At 38.2% G+C, this 19,136-nt stretch overlaps 1 protein-coding gene across 1 annotated transcript; it reads left to right on the top strand.

Annotated features, from left to right (window-relative positions):
- The first annotated feature begins 377 nt into the window (after window positions 1-377).
- On the top strand, window positions 378-1,034 carry LOC131675338 (uncharacterized). Its single transcript, XM_058954270.1, has 2 exons — window positions 378-479; window positions 648-1,034. The coding sequence occupies exons 1-2, from the start codon at window positions 378-380 to the stop codon at window positions 1,032-1,034; spliced, it is 489 nt and encodes a 162-aa protein (XP_058810253.1).
- The last annotated feature ends 18,102 nt before the right edge of the window (window positions 1,035-19,136 follow it).

Below are 19,136 nucleotides of genomic sequence, written 5' to 3'. Positions count from 1 at the left end.
TTTACGCTCCACTTGGAAATTTCGAGACTCCAACGAAGAGATTTTCACACATCCACATCAATCTGATTGGCCCACTTCCACCTGCACGTACTTTTCGATATTGCTTGACTGTCATCGATCGTTTTACTCGATGGCCCGAGGTTTATTCTTTAGAGAACATAACTGCAGACACTGTGACTCAAGCACTTTTAGATTGCTGGATATCTCGTTTCGGCTTTCCAGAAACTTTATGCTCAGATCGTGGTCCTCAATTTACTTCACACCTCTTCAAGAATTTTATCAAACTCTTCGGAATCCGACACAACTTCACTACAAGTTAGCATCCTGCTTCGAACGGTTTGATCGAACGCTTACACCGCCATTTAAAAGCTGCAATCATGGCTCATTCTGACATCAATTGGGTTCAAACTTTGCCTCTGGTACTTCTTGGTATTCGTTCTGCTTTTAAAAAAGATATCAAGGCTACTTCAGCAGACATGGTCTATGGAGAAACTCTTCGTTTACCTTTTGAACTGCTTTCTTCAAACCTTGAAAACAAGAATCTCGGCGATCCAAGCAGCGTCCTCTCAAGTTTACGAGAGTTCATGTCACGCTTACGCCCAACACCAGCATCAAGACACTGTTAATCTGGCGTTTTCGTTTTCAAGGAGCTCTCCAAATGCAGTCATGCCTTTTTGAAACAAGGACCTTTTCTAAAGGCACTCCAACCACCATACACTGGCCCATACGAAATCATGGATCGAAACACAAAAACGATTACACTCAAGATCTGTAACAAACCTACCAAAGTCTCTATTGACCGAGTGAAACCCGCATCCATTTTGCAAGATGATGTCACACCTGTTCCTGTTTCTGTTCCTGATGCTGTACCTACAGAACCAATTCCTGTTCCTGTTTCTATTCCTGATTCTGTACCTACAGAACCAATACCAGTTCCTGTTCTTGATGTTATGCCTACAGAGCCCACGCAAATTCCCGAACGCACTACGCGATTTGGCAGAAGAGTCAAATTTCGAGACATTTTAAATTTGTAGCCAAATTCTCTGCCAAGGGAGGTAGTATGGCGAGCGCACCGAGCATTCGAACCAACATTCGAACGTGGTTGAGAAACAAAAGTGTGAGCATAGCAACGAACATTCATTTCATTTAATAAAAAAACATTTCTATAGTTGTAATAGTGTCGGCGTGCAATGCCGATATATTCACTACTATTACCAATTATTTATAAAGGGGGAAGGCAAGGGAGGCGGTGTATCGCTCCAGGCAAAGCAAGAAGGAGAACAACGGGCAGAATAAATTCACACACACAACTCGTTGACAAACCGTTTATTACAACGCACTACCTAGAGTGCCGGCGAAAGTACAAACACTTATTAACAATAACGCACATACTTAATCTAAACGAGATAACCGGCACGTTAACCGGCTCAAACGATTACTTGAATTACGCACTGTCGAAAGCTACGCCGGCTCGGGGAAGCCTGGCGTCGCAACGCGAACCGTGAGAATCGCCGAGGAGAGGAAGAGATATAAAGAGAGAGAGAGGAATCGATGACCTGACCAATTTCGGCGGACGTCGCTGTTGCTGGCAGCCTCGAAGATGTCCCACCGACGGCCTGGCAGGAAAACCCTTGGCTGCTGTGCAGCCGGTGATCTGGCAGAAGAACCAGCCGGGTACCGTCCTGATGGTGGCTTCTTGCAGGAACCTCCTGACTGCCGCGTCGCTGGCAGAGAAAATCCGTCCGGCTTATCTGTTGAGGAATACCAACTTCTTCCCGAACAAAGGGCGCAGGCTTCGCAGCGATGGTCACCAACTGATATGGCCGATCTCTCTCGTGTGCGTCGCGTAACTCACTGTCGCGAGTGCATGAGAGCCGGCTTCTCACGCCTTCTTCCACCACTCGCCTCCTAATCGGCGGCACGCGGCAATGCCGGTCACGACAAGTGCCGCGCGCCAAGCCCAACCTAGACTATAGTTTCTCTCTCTCTCTCTCTCTCTCTCTCTCTCTCTCTCTCTCGCACTCTCAATATTCGGTAGCATCGTCGCGTCCCTGTCCTCGTCCTCCGCTCTCGTGCGTTGCTGAAAATGAAAAGGGCAGGCATCAGGCACGTGATAACAACGTGCGCTTGATGCCGGCCGTGCGCCTTTGCCTAGGAAGGAGAGGGAGATAAGCACACGGTGCAGGCCATGACAGGCCTACACCGTCACATAGTCAGTCTGTCAATTGTATTCTTAATAAACAGACGGTTTAATATTAACCAATTGACTTATTACTAATAGGAGTAAACTACTCGAATAAATAGCCATTTATTCCTATTAATTTTATAAATGGGTGTATGTTCTATTTTTATTCATCAATAAATATTGACGTATGTAGTCTATTTTAAACAGCATGATTTATTCGTGTCCATTGAAATCTTGAAGTTGACATATAAAAGGTTCCAATAATATAATAAATAATAGTAAAACATTAAAAAAAAGCTCGTAAAGCGCGCTAAATAACGCTAGTACTCGTATGAATTAAATATGCATGTTTAACTGCAAATCATAAAACGATAAGCTTCATTGTCAATTTCATTTCACAAACTGACAACTCATAATTATAGAAAAATGAAATTCCAAAAAAATATACTATCACAAGGTTTAGATTAAATAACCATCGTTAATTCATTTTCATTGCTAGATTTATAACTAGTTTGATTATTTCTTGATGTTTCTGCTTTGATTTTTTGATAACTAATTCTTTTATCTACTGATATCGTAACTCAAACTAATTTACGATTATAAAAAGTTAATTGAAATAGTCATCACTGAATTTTTCTACTTTAAGATCAACTACTTTTACATTTTCAATTCATTTTGGACCTATTATGAGATTTTTATTTTTTATTTCTTTCAGATTTATTATCTCTTTAGAAAAGCACCAAAAACGTCAGTTTTAGAGTAGCATTAAATGTAAGAAAAATGAGTGAAAAGCTACTGGATATAAGAAATATGTTACATCACAAGTGATGATTTATGATTTCAAGAAATTTGTAACTTAGATGCTGAAATTGAAAATTACATATGGCACACTTGTTACATGGTTTATTCATTAAAAAAAGTAGTAAAAAAATCAGCTGCACTAAAAGTTCCATGCTCAGCTCTTAGACAAATATCTATTTCTTGTTCTGCTAGTTCATCTCAAAATACCGATGCAAGAGATCCTCCTGTAATATTTCCTGGAAAAAAGGCTGTAAAGGAGGAGCCTATTGATATGTCTATATCAAGTTGTATTGCTACTGATAACTATTGTTCTTTATGCGAAAAAATTGCTAATCTTATAAAAATATCATTTGAAGAAAGTCTTCAAGTATTTACAAAGAAAAACATTTTTATTCATTTAGATAAAAAGTTCTGCAAAACGCGCATGATTAAGAAACGTCTTTATGAAGATGATAAAGAGCTTACTGATAAAATTTGAGATTATTCTTTGCTCGAAGAACGTCTTATTATGTTCACACGTTTCATGTGAGAAAATTTTTACGTATTACGTGAAATAATATTTTCGTGATTCTAATTCGCGGAATGTGATGCTAGCTATTGTTGTACTCGTATTCTTGTTCAGAGTATGTTCAGGCAATAATAAAAAGTTTAATAACCTAATTTTTTCTATACTCGGCTTAGAAAGTCCCCGACAAGTCTCAGATTCTTCAAAATCAGTATCAAATTCATTCAACAAAGATGTGCTACCATCACGATTTGGAATAAAAACATTGAATTGAAGATATTTAGTTGAAAATCAAACAACACCATTTGTAAAGTTATTGCATGATATTAGTGAGGAGCAATTGATACGAGTGATTGACGGCACATATCTTACTCGTACAAGGGAAGGTCCGTAGGTGTTCAGTGCTAAAGTGCTTGCTATTAGGTGGAAAATGTTCCTTGTGGTACCCACAACAAGGATTAGCTTGTCTTGAGCCCTACCGTTTGGGTATTTTTGTGTACCACTTCCTTAAAGCTTGAATTTTGAAAAAAATAAAATTTGAAAAAAAAAAAATTATGAAAATTACTGAATAATTTTGATACAAACATATTGAAATTACTCTCCTTCAGTATTACGCAAAGCCAATGATGGGGACGTGTAAAGACAAAGTGACTCTTTTTTTTTCATTTTTTTAATAAAAAAATTTTTGTTTCAAAATTTATTTCTGTTATTTCTAAAAAGTATAAAATTAAACATTTATTCAGTCTTCAATTTCACATTCATTCAGTGTTAACATATTTTTCTATAAAATAGCTCAAACATAAAAGTTTGTTACAATGTGTACATTTTATGAATGCTAGACTATCACATTCAAAGCAATGACTAAATATTTCTTTTTTATTGAAATAAACTTAATTTACATTTTGAAATGTTCCTGGATCAGTAACGGTGTAACCACTTTTGTACGAAGCGTATTGAAGCATTGGACGAATAATTCCTGCTGTGAGCTGATTGTGAACAAGTGAATACATCTTTCAAAAAAATAGTCAGTAGGTAAACTAGAGAGGCCATAACTCAGAAGGGTATCGGCTCACTGAGTTCAGATGTACTCCCTGAGTTGATGCCTGTACATCTTCAGCTCAGTACTCTCAACTCACCTCACCTCCCCCTACTGAGATGCCGGTGTATTGTCGACTTACCTTCACCCTCCTACTGAGTTATACCGGTGCGTTCTATGCACTCCCTCCTCCCCTACTAAGCTGATGTGCTCTGATGCCGAGAGTTCTCCCCCCTCCCCCGCCCCTACTGTACTGAGATGTCCGGGCGTTCTACGAACTCCCCCCTTCCGCTCCCCTGCAGTGCTACGATGCCCGTGCGTTCTACGCACTCCTGTGCTGATGTGCTCTGACGCCCGTGCGTTCTACGCATTTTCCCCTCCCCCTATTGATCTGATGTGCTCTCGATACCCGCGTGTTCTTTGTTACGTGTTTTGATTTTTATTGTGTGTGTGTTTGTCTTAAATTTTTAGATATATCGGAAAAAATATTGACGGATCAAGGGATCGAACGCGCGTCCTCTGGATCCGCAGGCCGATGCTCTACCGCTAGAGCCACTGTTACTGGTACGACGGACAATTTTTATTGTGTATATTAGCTACACGATTTATATAGGGGCCCAAGCGCTAATACATACAAATAATAATAATAATAATGCTGTTATATATATATATATATATATATAAATTTCTTCTTTTTATTATATACACTAATTATAATAAATAATATATATATTATTATAATAAATTTAATAAATATTATATATATATATATATACAGGGTGTCCCATTTTAAAGGAACCACCCCGAAATTTTCGACGATTGTCGTTGTACAAAAAAATTGTTCAGACAACAGTTGTTTGGGACAATGGGGGCAACCTTTCTGTGAAATCCGATTTGACCTTGAGATTTATTTTCAAGGTCATTTGAAGGTCAAACTCATTTTTTTAATAGGATCCTATATTTTTGATCCTGGATTCGGAAAATTCTACGTTTAGATAACGTATTATGTGTGAGGTGCGGTTAACCCCCCCCCCACGCCTAAGGTCATGTAGGCGTCAAATTTATGATTTTCTTCATCTATGCACAGGGATGATCGGGCAAGGGTAAGGTTAATTGTAATAACCCAATACCTCGATAACCCAAATAACCCAATAATCCAATAACCTGATAACCCCAATATTTCAATAACTCCAATATCCAAAAAAAAATGTAGGGTCAAACAAGAGTGACCTTGAGCTTAAACGTCAGGTTGATGTGAGTGTCTCATCTACCAAAGATCGTTTAATAGAAAAAAAAGTGCAAGTACCTGTATAGACAAAGATGAAAAAAATGCAACACAAAATCCTGCTTACCTTCAATAAAAAATCAATATCAATAAAAAATACATCTTATTCTACATGTTCTTAAAAAATACATGTTATTCCATAAATTATTAACTTAAAAAACAAAATCACTATAGAAATCCTTCAACGACTTCATCGCTTTCTTCCCAATCCATACAACAACCATTAATGTAAAACTTTTTCATTAATTTAACGTTGTGATGTGCACATGTCGTTACGTATTTGCCGTTATGATTAGGGCACACGATAACTGATTTTAATCTTTCGAAAGGTGAATAGCCCCATTCATTTAAATCGAAAACTTTGAGGCCACGTCCATCTAACCACTCTTTTTTCAAATCTCCGGAAACGAAAATTTTTGTGGATCACAGATACAATCTTTTAGTGTATCTGTGATGATGAATTTATGCTCTTCGTATATATAATCGCCAGAGTATCCATATTAATCCATGATAGAAGAATTCTAGCCAGAGATTTTATCACTTATATTTCTCCGTTAGTCTTCGCCATGGAAAGAGAGATTTGAACAAGCGAACAAGCGTATGAGTGGTTCTTCGTTGTATTTAAGTTGAAGTATCGCTAACTCTTTTACAGCATAAGTTTGCCAGGCATCATGAAGCCTTGCATATCCAATACGTATTCCATTGCGGTAGCAAGCTACTGCTTAGCTGCTTAAGGAAAGAGTCAATTCTTGAATACCCATCTCCCCTCCTAAATAAGTTTCTTAACATAATATTTATCAGATTATACTGATCGCTGTGATCGTATAGAATAAGACAATACGCTATAGTTCCTTCGCCAATATTTTCTCTGGTTTCGAATTCCAAGCGCACATCTACTGGAGCAGTTTTTAATGATTCGTTTTGTTTCCAGCAGTTAATTACTACGAGTGGCATGTAATTTTTATACTCGAGTTGTTTGAGCATCGGTTCGGCATCCTTACCGTAGTATACGTTTTGAAAATTGGCATACATATCGTACAACATTGCGTACTGGTTTTTATTGAAATCAATGTTGAGATTACCGTATGGATAGCACTGAGAGTTGAGGGACAGTTTTACATTTCTGATGTTACTATGATCAAATATACTAGCGTTAGAGTTTGGTTCATTTTTTCTTTTGGTTTGGAAGGCTAACATGACGTACCGTGGTTTCTCCAACTGATTTGTCGTTTTTACTGTCCAGACGTGATTTGTGTTTGCAGGCAGCGCTTGATATTCGTACAGTTTCTAACTACGAAAACTCATTGAAATACTTCGTTCACTTTTTAGAAAGTCGAGTAGACGTATTTTCACATAAGGCATAAGCCATTCGAGACGTGTTATATTAATTTTGAATTCTTCGTAAGCTTCAACGTCGGTGAAGGTTTTCTTCGTTTGATAAACTGCATTTAAATCGGTACTCGATCTTATGAGAATTAATTCATGTTTCATATTCAATAGCACTTTGCGATAGTCCTCAGCGAATCCAAGTATAAAGCTCAGAGGAATCAAAATATCAAAGTCGCCATTTGCATTAGTTATTTTACGGTCCCTTTCTTCTAAAATCCATCCATCCATCCGGTATTTTCGGCAATCAAGGTTTGACTTGGCGAGAGAGATAACTAGTTCTTCATAATTGTTGTGAGACCAACGTTCTTACATTTATCCATTTCTATAGTATTCAGCTCATACATAATTTCTTCAAACATGTGACAAATGGTATTATTAACAAAATTAGTATTCGTTAACAAAGTGTTATTGTTGTTACATAAACGTTCACGAATGTGTAATGAGCTGCGAGATGTTAAAGGCACAAGTCTTCATGTTGAGTTGATATACGAATCTCGTCACTATTTTTGAAGAATGAATTGGTGTAGGATTGATGAGGGTGGATCTCGTAATGAGTCAAAGATTCATCGAAAACAACAGGTGACTGTATTTCTAGAATGTTCTCCATTGTTTCGTTGAAAGCTGCAAAAAAAATTAGGCAATTTATTTTCCACCAGGAACTACTTGTAATCCAAGACTTTTTAGGAACTTTATGCTTTGACGTGTTAAAGCTTTCGCTTTCCGATGACGATTGATTGTAAATAATGTACAGACTTTTTCATAACTGGAAGATAAATCACGTGAGAGGAAATTTCAATAATTTTATATCCAGGCAGTACTGCTGGGAAAAATTCGTGAATATCGTGAACGGTGTTTCCGTTCAAGTAAGCTCCAGCGGTTATGTTACACTCGACTCTCACAGAGTTCACCCTGAGAATACTGACGGGCAGATCGGAGTTGTGAGAAACGTTTACCTCTAATGTACGTTGTGGAAAATCCAACAATCGTCCGATAGAATTCTGCGGACGAAAATCGATAGGTTCCGAAACACTTGATTGTACAATGCAAGGTGTTGTTGTTTGGTTTGAAACTTAATATTATATTATTATTATTATCATTGCGGTGAGGCTGCACAGCTTTGCGAAGAAATTTATCAATGTCGTCGAGTCAATCTCGTAGGTCCCGACAGGTATATTGATAATTTGATTGGCGACGTAAAATTTATTATGTACGTCGATTAAGTATTGAGTTGAACGTTAGGAACTCGACTAAGCCCAACTTGTAATGTTTATGCTGTGATAGTTCGATTGATGGAAAATAATGCGCTTCCAACAGTGAAGAATTACCTAAGAAAGTCAGAGTTAACAAATCTTTCATGACTATCCGAACATGACTACCAATATTTTCACGTTCCATTTATTTTAATACCCTCGCACAAAAACTGTAAGCACAGATGACCGCATACGTGAGAATTGAAATCTTAATATCTTTTCGTATTATATTTGATCTCGATATCACCAAGATATGTCATTAAATCAATAGGTGCCTAAGATCTCCAGGTAGGTTTCAGATAAAGTCCATAGCCTTTTTTAGAAGGTTTGAGATACAAGCCTTTTCCCATAGCAATGGCCTCCATCGTTTTATTGTGTCTATTGTTCTCTTCCAATCGCTGTTTTGCAGACTTTGCATAGTTCATGGCTTTTGCGATTCCCGCGGTGCCACCAGCTAGAGCACCAGTTGCACTCAAGCCTGCAAACAGTGGTATGATGAAGGGCAAAGCTCCACGCATTTTAGTTGATATTGGCACAATTCATGGAACATTGATGTTTGTTTTTCCACCAGCTTTTTTAACGTTTGTACGAGCATTTTTCAAAGCAGAACCGAAGTTTGCGCGCACATTTACCCTTGAACCATTTGAACGTGGCCTTTTGATAACGCTTTTCAAATTAACTAACTTTTTAGTTTTCGTGCGTCCTTTCGGCTTGGTCTTTTTTCTCTTCGTGAGACCCATACCAAACTTTGATTTCAATTTCATGGTGTTAGATACAGCGTAAGCAGATGCTTTCTCTCCAAAACTAGAGTCCTTAACGAAGACTCTATTGATTGCTTTTTAGCTAAAATTTGGTCTGCGATATTTCTAGCCTGGATATTTTCTCGATTTTTAGAGTACGCTATATCATGTTGCTTGCAAACTGCATCGAGAGGATTGATTCCTGGATCGCTACGAGCTAAACGTGTCTGTAACTTATTTTCTGGTCCGTAATATTGATAGCCTAGAATATGGAGTTCAAATGGAAGTTTATTGATAATATCATTAACTAATCCTCGTCCTTTCTTTGTTTTTTGACATTTGCATATGATCATCACTCGATTAAGTCCAACAGACGACTAACGTTTGAAACTGTAAAACTTCCCGTAGAAAATTTTGACGTCATCGTGCGGGAGGATAAGCAACCAAGGCTTCACGGAAATTTTCTGCCGAATAGCATCAGAGCTATTTTTTGTGGTCCGTCCAAATGTGGTAAGACCAACAGTCTTTTAGCGCTTATCACTCACCCTAATGGCGTTAGATTCGAAAATGTTTATGAGTACTCGATCAGTTAAATTATAAATTATTGGAAGAGATGTTAAAGCTGATAGATGGAGTAAAGTATTTTCCGTTCAAGAAGCAAGAATAAGTGGAAGATGGATGTATGCACTCGTACCAAGGATAAGCGAATGGGCCCTTTGGAGCCACGAGGTGGTCAAATACTATCTAACGCAAGCACTCAGTAGGCATGGGTGCTTCGGAGCGTACTGTTGCAAGAGAGGATATCACATAGATAACAATTACCGCCTGTGTGGAAAAGTACAGTGGAGTACATTCTCTTCAGGTGCCCCATCCACGAAGCTGACAGAAGGAAACTCGCAGCAGACACGGGACTGGTTGGGCTATCGTAAAACAACCTAGTACGAACCATGCTGACGACGGAGGAGAACTGGAAACTAATAGCTACCTTTATCCGGAAGGTAATGAAGACCAAAGAAGAAAAGGAGAGAGAAACGAGAAAAGAGAAGAAGAGACTGAAAAAACTACAAGACTGATAGGCTAAGAAATACAGCATCCGTAGAGGATCCTCTAGGATCAGGGCGGGTCCCGCCAAAGTAATACTGTAAAGGAGTGCTGGCGGGGCTAGAAGAAAAGAGGTGGAGTTTAGTGGGGACAAACAAAATTGTTAATATAAAAAAAAGATGAAAATTATTATGAAAAATCAAAATATATGTAGTATCGCGTACGATGGCTCTTACGTAAATATATTTATGTATCTACATACGAATATAAATATATATGTATAGATCTATAAATGATAGTTAGACCTCGAGTTATTCTCGTGTTTATTTTTAAGAGATATTTCTCGCCATTTTGGTACTATTAAAATAAAACGTATTAAACATATTTTTATTTGTCATAAATTATATTTGAGTTACAGATATATTTAATCAAAAATAAATGGGATACCCCACGTACGGTGTAGAAATCAATTATTTTAAGAAAAAGCAACTGATAAACTCAATTCTTCCAACTTAGGTCTATTAGCCTACATTTGGTTGGGTAAGGGTGGTTTATGGGGGTTTGGTAGGTTAGAGGGAGGTTGGTTAGTTAAGGTAGCTCGCTCAGACGTAGGATTAAATTATGTCAGGAAATAACAAACGACTTAACTCTTGTTTCCCAGGGTTAGGAGGTTTAGCCTGCTTGTGTTTTAGTATGGGTAGTTTATAAAGGTGGGGGTTAGATAGGTTAGGGGTAGGTGAATAAGAGGTATGTTATACAGCTGGAATAACTCGCTTATGGTGTAAAATTCAATTAAAGTTGCTTTTCACAGGATTAGGTGGGTTAGCCTGCATGTGGTTCGGTAAGGGTGGTTTGTGGGGGTTTGGTGGGCTAGAGGCAGGTTGGTTATTGTATTGGTATCATCACGACTTTTGCGAGCGACCATCCATCTACTGATAGCCAGCGCGTTTTTAAAGGCACACGGTGGATTTGATAGATAGGCGTTGTGGTTGCTACATACGGAAATGCTATCGTTTGAAAGATTCTTGAGTGATGGACAACCCAAATCTTCAACGTTAACCACAGTCGTTCTGTGAAAATAAAAGAAACAAAAAAAATAATTATCGGATATCATTTTTTTCTCTTTACGATGATATGCGACAAAAAGAAATACCGTGCATTGGTCAACAAATTTCTCAGCCATTTTGTTATTTCAAGACCTTTGACAAAAATAGTTGCTCAAAAAAAATTTTTTTTTCATTATTTTTCCAAGGTTGTCGTACGGTAAATCGCCAGATTCCCATGGAATACCATGAAAATTTCTTGCTAACCACCGTTTTTTGCACTGATTTTTCTTAAATAACCATACCCATGGCTAAGATAGTTTAAACAGAAGCACCGATAGAGTTGTATCTTTTTCCAGAGGAAAAACTGCAATTTGCTTGAATATGAGTTCGTTCAAGGTAGTTTTGTAGCCCTGTACGTCTACAACAAAATCCATCGTAGTAACTGAGGAATCGACGACGACATCGACGACTGCGTCAATACAGACGAATGAATGCCTTTTTATACTGAGCTTGCACTTGTTGATGCCCCACTATAATTTTCCGACCAATCACAATCGTTCACCCGCTCCATACTTTTTCCAACCAATCAGCATTGACGAGTAGTGAATATAACGCGATGGATTTGTCGAAATCTGCTCAGTTGAGTAATTAGCATCATGGCTGAGTATTTCAAGAACACAGCTTTGTTGCTTTTTCGTGCACATCGTCAGGCGAATGCTAGTCGTGCTAGTGTCGAAGATATTGAAAGATGATTGACACTGGGTTCATTGGCTTTGCGCAAAGCTGATGAACTTTCTCGTTCACCTATCGTGATTGTGTCTGGCAGACAGACGCTGCTAATAGCTATGTACATGATTAGAAGCGTTTTACATCTGCTAAACGAATACAAGAGTAGGCTTTTGACACAGTCCCCCATTGCCACTTCATCGATTGCCGAACCAGTGGTGAGCAAGCATAGCAAACAATCGATATACGAACCTCTCGTTATTTTGGGTATAGTTGGTGAAGGTCTCGAACCGACTAGTACTACTACTACTACTACTGTTACTACTACACCGACTGTTGTCAATCCAGCTCAAGACTCAATAGTTCGCTGGAACGACATTAATAGTGCATTCAAAGGCAGAATAAAGACTGGTGTAATAACCAATCTGAAACATCTGGATTTGAATGCATTTTTAAGGCATGCCAAACCATTATTTCAAGCTCAAATTAAGGAGACCTTGAAGAAAGATAGTTCTTTAAAAGTGAATGCTGTACTAGATGCCGAGTATGTAGTTGGAAAGAGTAATTACGATGAAAAGCTCGATGTGAAGCATTTCAATACGAAGATGGCACCGATATACCTAACTACAGACATAGACGAATGGTTCATCGAACACTTTTTAGAACCAATCAGTGGGAGCACGGAAGAATTTCAACAGCAAGACTCAGGCTAGTCTCTTCGTATTATATTAAACTTAACCGTAAATATCAGCAAGTACAATCCTATGAGGGCTGGTTCTTACGTTGAATTGCCCGAGCGTATTAGAAGAAAGACAGCCTGTGTGAATATGCGGAATAACGACAACGAATGTTTCAAATGGACAATCTTTTCAATGTAACATCCAGTCGCAAAGAATGCATGTCGTTTCACTGCCTATACTGCTCATCAACATAAATATAATTTCAAAGATCTATCATTTCCGGTATACCCTAAAGAAGTTGTGAAATATGAGAAGCAAAACAACGTTACAGTGAATGTGTACTTTTTAAATTTGAATAATGGGTACTACAATGTTTTGCCGCAACATTTGACTGATGAGAAAAAAGACAGGCACGCGAATCTTCTTCTAGTAGAAAATTATTATATCGACGTTAATGCTGATGTGAGCGAAGAGCAAATGGAACGTCCCGGTATACCTTACAAAGTGCACTATGTTTGGATAAAAGACTTATCTCGATTGATGTATCGACAGTTATCATTTCGGAGATCGTAAGTCGTACATACACGATCGTTGCTTACACTATTTTATAATTGAACAGAAATTAAAAACGCACGAGATCGACTGTAAAATTGTGAATATGTGTAAAATTGTGCTTCCCAGTGGGAAAGATAAATTTTTACAATTTGAAAACTTTAAAAATGAGTGCACAGTACCGTTCGTTGTGTACGCCGATTTTGAGAGTCTCTTGGAAGCGGAGCGGGGTTACCCTAGCCTGCAAAGTGTAATGGACAGTGAAAAAAAAAATACCATTCGAAACATCTCTAATTGAACCCTCCAAAAATGCTCAATATTTTAATTGAACCCCTTCAGTTGTCCCAAAAAAAATTAAAAACTATGATGATTTTTTCGTTTTTTACAACTGCGATATCTTTAGTAATACTTAATATTTTTGCAAAAGAAACAAGGCAAAAAATTGAACCTTTGCTCGTTTTAATTGCACCCCTCTCACTTTTTCAAAATTATTAATATATATGTCAAAAACAACAATCTAACTTTATTGTATGTTCTTTTCAAATAGATTATTGAGTTATTGGGTTATTTGGAAAGAACATACAATAAAGTTAGATTGTTGTTTTTGACATATATATTAATAATTTTGAAAAAGTGAGAGGGGTGCAATTAAAACGAGCAAAGGTTCAATTTTTTGCCTTGTTTCTTTTACAAAAATATTAAGTATTACTAAAGATATCACAGTTACAAAAAACGAAAAAATTATCATATTTTAATTTTTTTTGGGACAACTGAAGGGGTTCAATTAAAATAATGAGCATTTTTGGAGGGTTCAATTAGAGATGTTTCGATTGGTATTTTTTATTTTTACTGTCCATTACACTTTGCAGGCTAGGGTAACCAGTCTTGGAAGCGGTGTCCAATGACGAACGGATCTATCAACGTCACAAACTGTACAGCGTTGGCTTTTTCATCAAGTGTAGCTACGATGACTCTTTTGGGTTTTCGAAGTTACAGACAGAAAACCGTCGATAACGTTGGTCCAGCCAAGTGGTTCGTTCACTATCTTCATGATTTGGCCAAGTATCTGTATGAGTTGTACAAAAGCCCATAGCTTATGGAAAATTTAACCTTCTAAGAAACATTTAGCTTTCTTTATGCTACGATATGTCATATATGTAATAAGCTTTTTGATAAGAAAAGAAACAAAAGTTCGCTATTATTGTGACTTTACTGGAAAGGATCGTGGAGCTGCTCACAGCATGTGTTACGTTACTTATCAAGAATCGAGAACCATACCCGTGTTTTTTCATAATCGCAGTGGATACGATGGGTATCTATCTATCGAAGAAATCGCGAACGAATTTCACGGTCGAATGAGCCTCATTCCTCAAACTAAGGAAAAATACATATCTTTTACGAAGTGCATGAAAGGTACCGATATAATGCTGGGTTTCGTCGATCCGATTCGATTTATGACGTCTTCGCTCGACAAACTATCGTCGTACTTGAAAAACACGATATTCTGGATCGAAATTTTCAGCAAGATGACGGATACACACTGCCGCAGATTACCCTACTCAAGAGAAAATGTATATTTCTGTATTACTATGTGTCGTCGTTTACAAAACTCGAGGAAACGACGACGCTTCCACGAAAGCAAGATTTTTACAGCAGTCTGTACGATTCGGATATTAGTGACGAGGAGTATAGTCACGCGGAGAAAGTTTGGAGAACGTTCGACATCACCGATCTCGGCAACTATTCGGATTTGTATTTCAAGACGGCCGTTCTCTTGTTGGCCGAAGTTTTTGAAAACTTCAGAGCCAAGTGTCGAACGACTTATCGTTTGGATCCGGCCCACTACTATGCGGCCCCCGGATTGAGTTGGGATGCCATGTTGAAGTATACTGGTGTAAGATTGGAGCTCTTGACGGATATCGACATGCTTATGTTTATTGAGCGCGGCATTTGCGGTAAAATCAGCTAGTGTTGCAACAGGTACGCTGCCGCGAACAATCCATACATGGGCGACGACTATGATCCACAGACAGATGACAAATATTTGATGTATTTCGACGTCAATAACCTTTACGGCTGGAGTGTGACCGAGCCTCTTCCACTTGTTAATTTCGAATGGTGTGACATTGACGCCAACTTTTCTTTCGATATTTCCGCTGATTCATCCTTCGCTTACATACTCGAGGTGGATTTGGAATATCCAAAAGAAATTCACATTGCGCACAGAGATATGCCATTTTGTCCGGAGTACAAAGCCGCAAATCCAAACAGAAATAGCTGATGACGACTTTCGATGATAAGGAACGTTACGTAATCCACTACAGAGCTCTGAAACAAGCAATAAGGCATGGCTTGCACCTCGCGAAGATACATCGGGCTTTAAAGTTTATTCAGAGACCATGGCTCAAGACGTACATCGATTTGAATAGCGAGATGCGCAAACAAGCGGTAAATGGATTTGAAAAAATGCTATACAAACTGTTCAACAATGCGATGTACGGCAAGACCATGGAAAACGAAAAGAAACGCTTCGATATTAAATTGGTGCACAAGTGGGAGGGGCGATACGGTGCCGAAGCACTGGTAGCTCGACCAAATTTCCACAATAGTGACATTGTCGACGACGAACTGATGGTGATTCAAATGCTGCGGACGGAAATCACAGTGAGAAAAACTATTTAGATAAGTCACGCTGTTCTCAACTTGTCCAAGACTCTCGTCTATCAATTCCACTACGACTACATGACCAATGCTGTTGGTGAACGTTGTAAGCTTCTGTTCACCGACACGGACAGTCTGGTGTACCAGATAACCAATGTAGACATGTGCAACGTTATGCATCGAGATATTCGCTAATTCGATACATCGAATTTTCCAGAACCAAATCACTTCGATATTCCCAGAGCTAATAAGAAAGTGGAGCTAATAAGAAAGGAAGAGAACGCCGGAATGCTCATGCTCGAGTTCGTTGGACTCACAATCAGAAGCAAAATCTACAGCGTGAGAGTTCAGAATAAAAATCCAATTAAGAAGGCAAAGAGGATCAAGAATTCGGTGTTGAATGCTACGATTACATTCGTGGACTATGTCAAATGTCTCCGAGAAAATATTATTCTGAGCCGACAGGAAAAGTCTATCAGATCACGTCATCATCAGTTGTACAGCGAGAGACAAACAAAGATCGGGCTCAGCGCGCACGACGATAAACGCTTCTCGCTGCCCGGAATCATCGATATGCTTCCTTGGGAGCATTACGGTATTCTATTGGTGGAAAGGGAGGGGATAAAAGCGTTGGGAATGGTCGTAGTCGAGCCGCCGACCACTGCCGCCGCCGTCGTGACAACTGAAAAAGACCGGAGTGGGGAGCGGTATTATCAATCGGCACCCGAGGCTTCGGAGCTCATTCTCATCGAGAAAAAGTTACCTGCAACGACGAGTAGTGAGCAGCAGCAGCAGCTGCAGCAATCTTCTAATTTCATTCTTAGTCAACTTGCTCCAAGGAAAAGAAAGTTTCTGGAAGTTCGGTTGTCGATAAAATTAGAAAAAAAAAAGAAAATTTTCGTTATTAAAATTAGTTAAGGTAAATGTGATTTTTTTTTGTATGTGCGGGTGTTTTGTTTCAAGTCAACTGAGGTTAAATATCACTTTTTTCTACAGATGGATTTTTCAAATATTTGCTTCGCTTTACTCACTCTGAATTTGTCGCCAACTTTTAACTTTGGCTTTCTTCTTCTTCTTTTTCTTCCAACGTGTTGTATGAATTTTTTTAATACTAGAGCTTGATTCGTCACTATAATTTGGATAGGTTTTATACCAATAGTTTTGTATTTGCGATTATTGTAAGCAGCTGTGAGCTCCAGTAGTACGTCGAATCATTTGTAGTTCCCACGTAGACTAAACTGTTTCCACATAGTGTTCTTCAACGTACGATTAAATCGTTCGCATATCGAAGCTTTGAGCGAACTATTGGTACAGTACAGATTGATATTATATTTTTTCCCGAGAGCTTGAAAATCTGCAGTGTAGAATTCCTTGCCTCTATCCGTATGAAGATTCTTTGGCCGTCTACCTTTCGCTAAAATAGATTTCATGGCCGCTATCACATCGCAACCGGTTTTCCTTTTCACTAGCACAGTCCACGCGTGCTTGGAAAGATTATCAATTATCGTGAGAAGTCGATTGTAGCCGCGATTTTGTCTAGAATAGGCCTGCATATCGACGAGATCGGCTTGCCACGTCTCATCAATACCTCGAACGTCGTCCTTTCGTCTTGGATAATTACGTCTCGTTGATTTGTGTAAGTCCTCCACCATTGCTTCCATCTAATCGACTGTTTTCTAAATTTTCAACACTTGACTTTATTCGTGGTAATTCCTCTTTGATAATTGAATCCAAATCCTCAAGATCACTCCTCAATCTTGCGATCATGTCTCTCGTAGATTTGATTGCCATCTGAACGATGTTTTCCGCAGTTTTCCGATTTATAGCGTCTTTAGTCTGCCGCTGAGAAGCAAGATTTTTCAATATTTTATTCTCCAGATCGTAATGGTACTCACTCGTGAGCTTGAACCCAATACCGGACGGACGACGAAGACCGTGAATTCCTTGCTCTTTATATTTACGTCCGAATATGTCGACGTTGATTTTGATAATACTTGAACGATAGATGTACTCTCAGCATATATATGTCCACCCTTGCGTAGTTCTTTGATTATTGAATGAATTTCGTTGACATGATTATTCTTACCAGCTGATTGTTCAGCCACTAACAATCGAAGACGATCAATGAGCTCATTCGGATCATCCCAGTATACGTATCCATAGAAGTAATGTTTCACGCAACCTTGTAGATAGGCAGAAACGTACCAGTCTGTAGCCCCTCGCCTCCTTTCGTATTTTTTTAGTCACACCGAATAACGGACCAATTATGTTATTGAATTTGTTACTATTGTGCGCTCATAGAGCATCGTTTGGATTATTTTTTTTCCTATGAATATTAGATATCTACAAGATTTCATTGTAGCTCTTGAGATTATTGGAAGTGATTAAACTGACTCCCTAGACCCCTCTGGGGTCCCTAGGGGCCCAAAAATCGATGTAATTTTTGAGAATTTTTTTCTTTGAACTGAAAAATGCTAGCGATACGCGGTTGGCGGCGTTGTCTTCTGTATAGAGTCTAGTTTTCTGTCAATTTTTTTCAAGGTCATATATATAGTTTTTCTAGTATAAAAATTGATTTTTATTTTTTAAATCACTATATCTTTTTTCAGAAGGGAGCTTCGGGGCTACAATTTTTTTTTCAAATCTTTGTTTTCTCTTGAACAATAACAAAAAATGTTATCCGAACCGTATTTTTATTGGCGCCATGCTCAAAAATTCAAAAAATCCATTTTTTTAGCAGTTTTTCGTTTCTAGCACGTTTTAGGCTGATTCTATGAAAAAACTATTAGTACCATCGTATTCTACGCGAAAAAATACATCGAAAACATGTATCATACTTTTGTTTTTATCACTATTATATCAGGAAAAATCAACGTTCGAACCTGTGTCTTTATTTACCCATATTCAACACTTAGAAAATCGAAGGTTGGAATTCAATCATCTATTTCTACTTGTATGATGTTACCAACGATAATAGTATAATACATGTTTTCGATGTATTATTTTGTGTAGAACTCGATGATGCTGTCTGTTCTATCGTAGGACGTATCTAGAAAGTGCCAGACGCGAAAAATCACTGGAAAAAATGGGTTTTCCAATTCTAATGCTTTATAGGTTAGCCACTTGTAGTAAAACTAATTGCACCATCATATTCTAAGCGAAAAAATACATAAAAATATGTATAATTTGATCATTAGCATTATTATTTAATAGATTATGAGTAATCGTCAATAAAAATC

Source organism: Phymastichus coffea, unplaced genomic scaffold (genome assembly GCF_024137745.1).
Source record: "Phymastichus coffea isolate CEN01 unplaced genomic scaffold, Cenicafe_Pcof_1.1 PCOF00019, whole genome shotgun sequence".
Lineage (NCBI taxonomy): Eukaryota > Metazoa > Arthropoda > Insecta > Hymenoptera > Eulophidae > Phymastichus > Phymastichus coffea.
Note: the sequence above shows the minus strand (reverse complement) of the source record. Positions and strands in the feature narration are given on the sequence as shown.

What these genes read in the sequence shown, in the direction of transcription:
- LOC131675338 (XM_058954270.1), top strand. Translation starts at nt 378, where the DNA reads ATGGCTCATTCTGACATCAATTGGGTTCAAACTTTGCCTCTGGTACTT. An exon ending in AGGCTACTTCAGCAGACATG is followed by an intron (nt 480 to 647) that starts GTCTATGGAGAA and finishes TTCGTTTTCAAG; the next exon opens with GAGCTCTCCAAATGCAGTCA.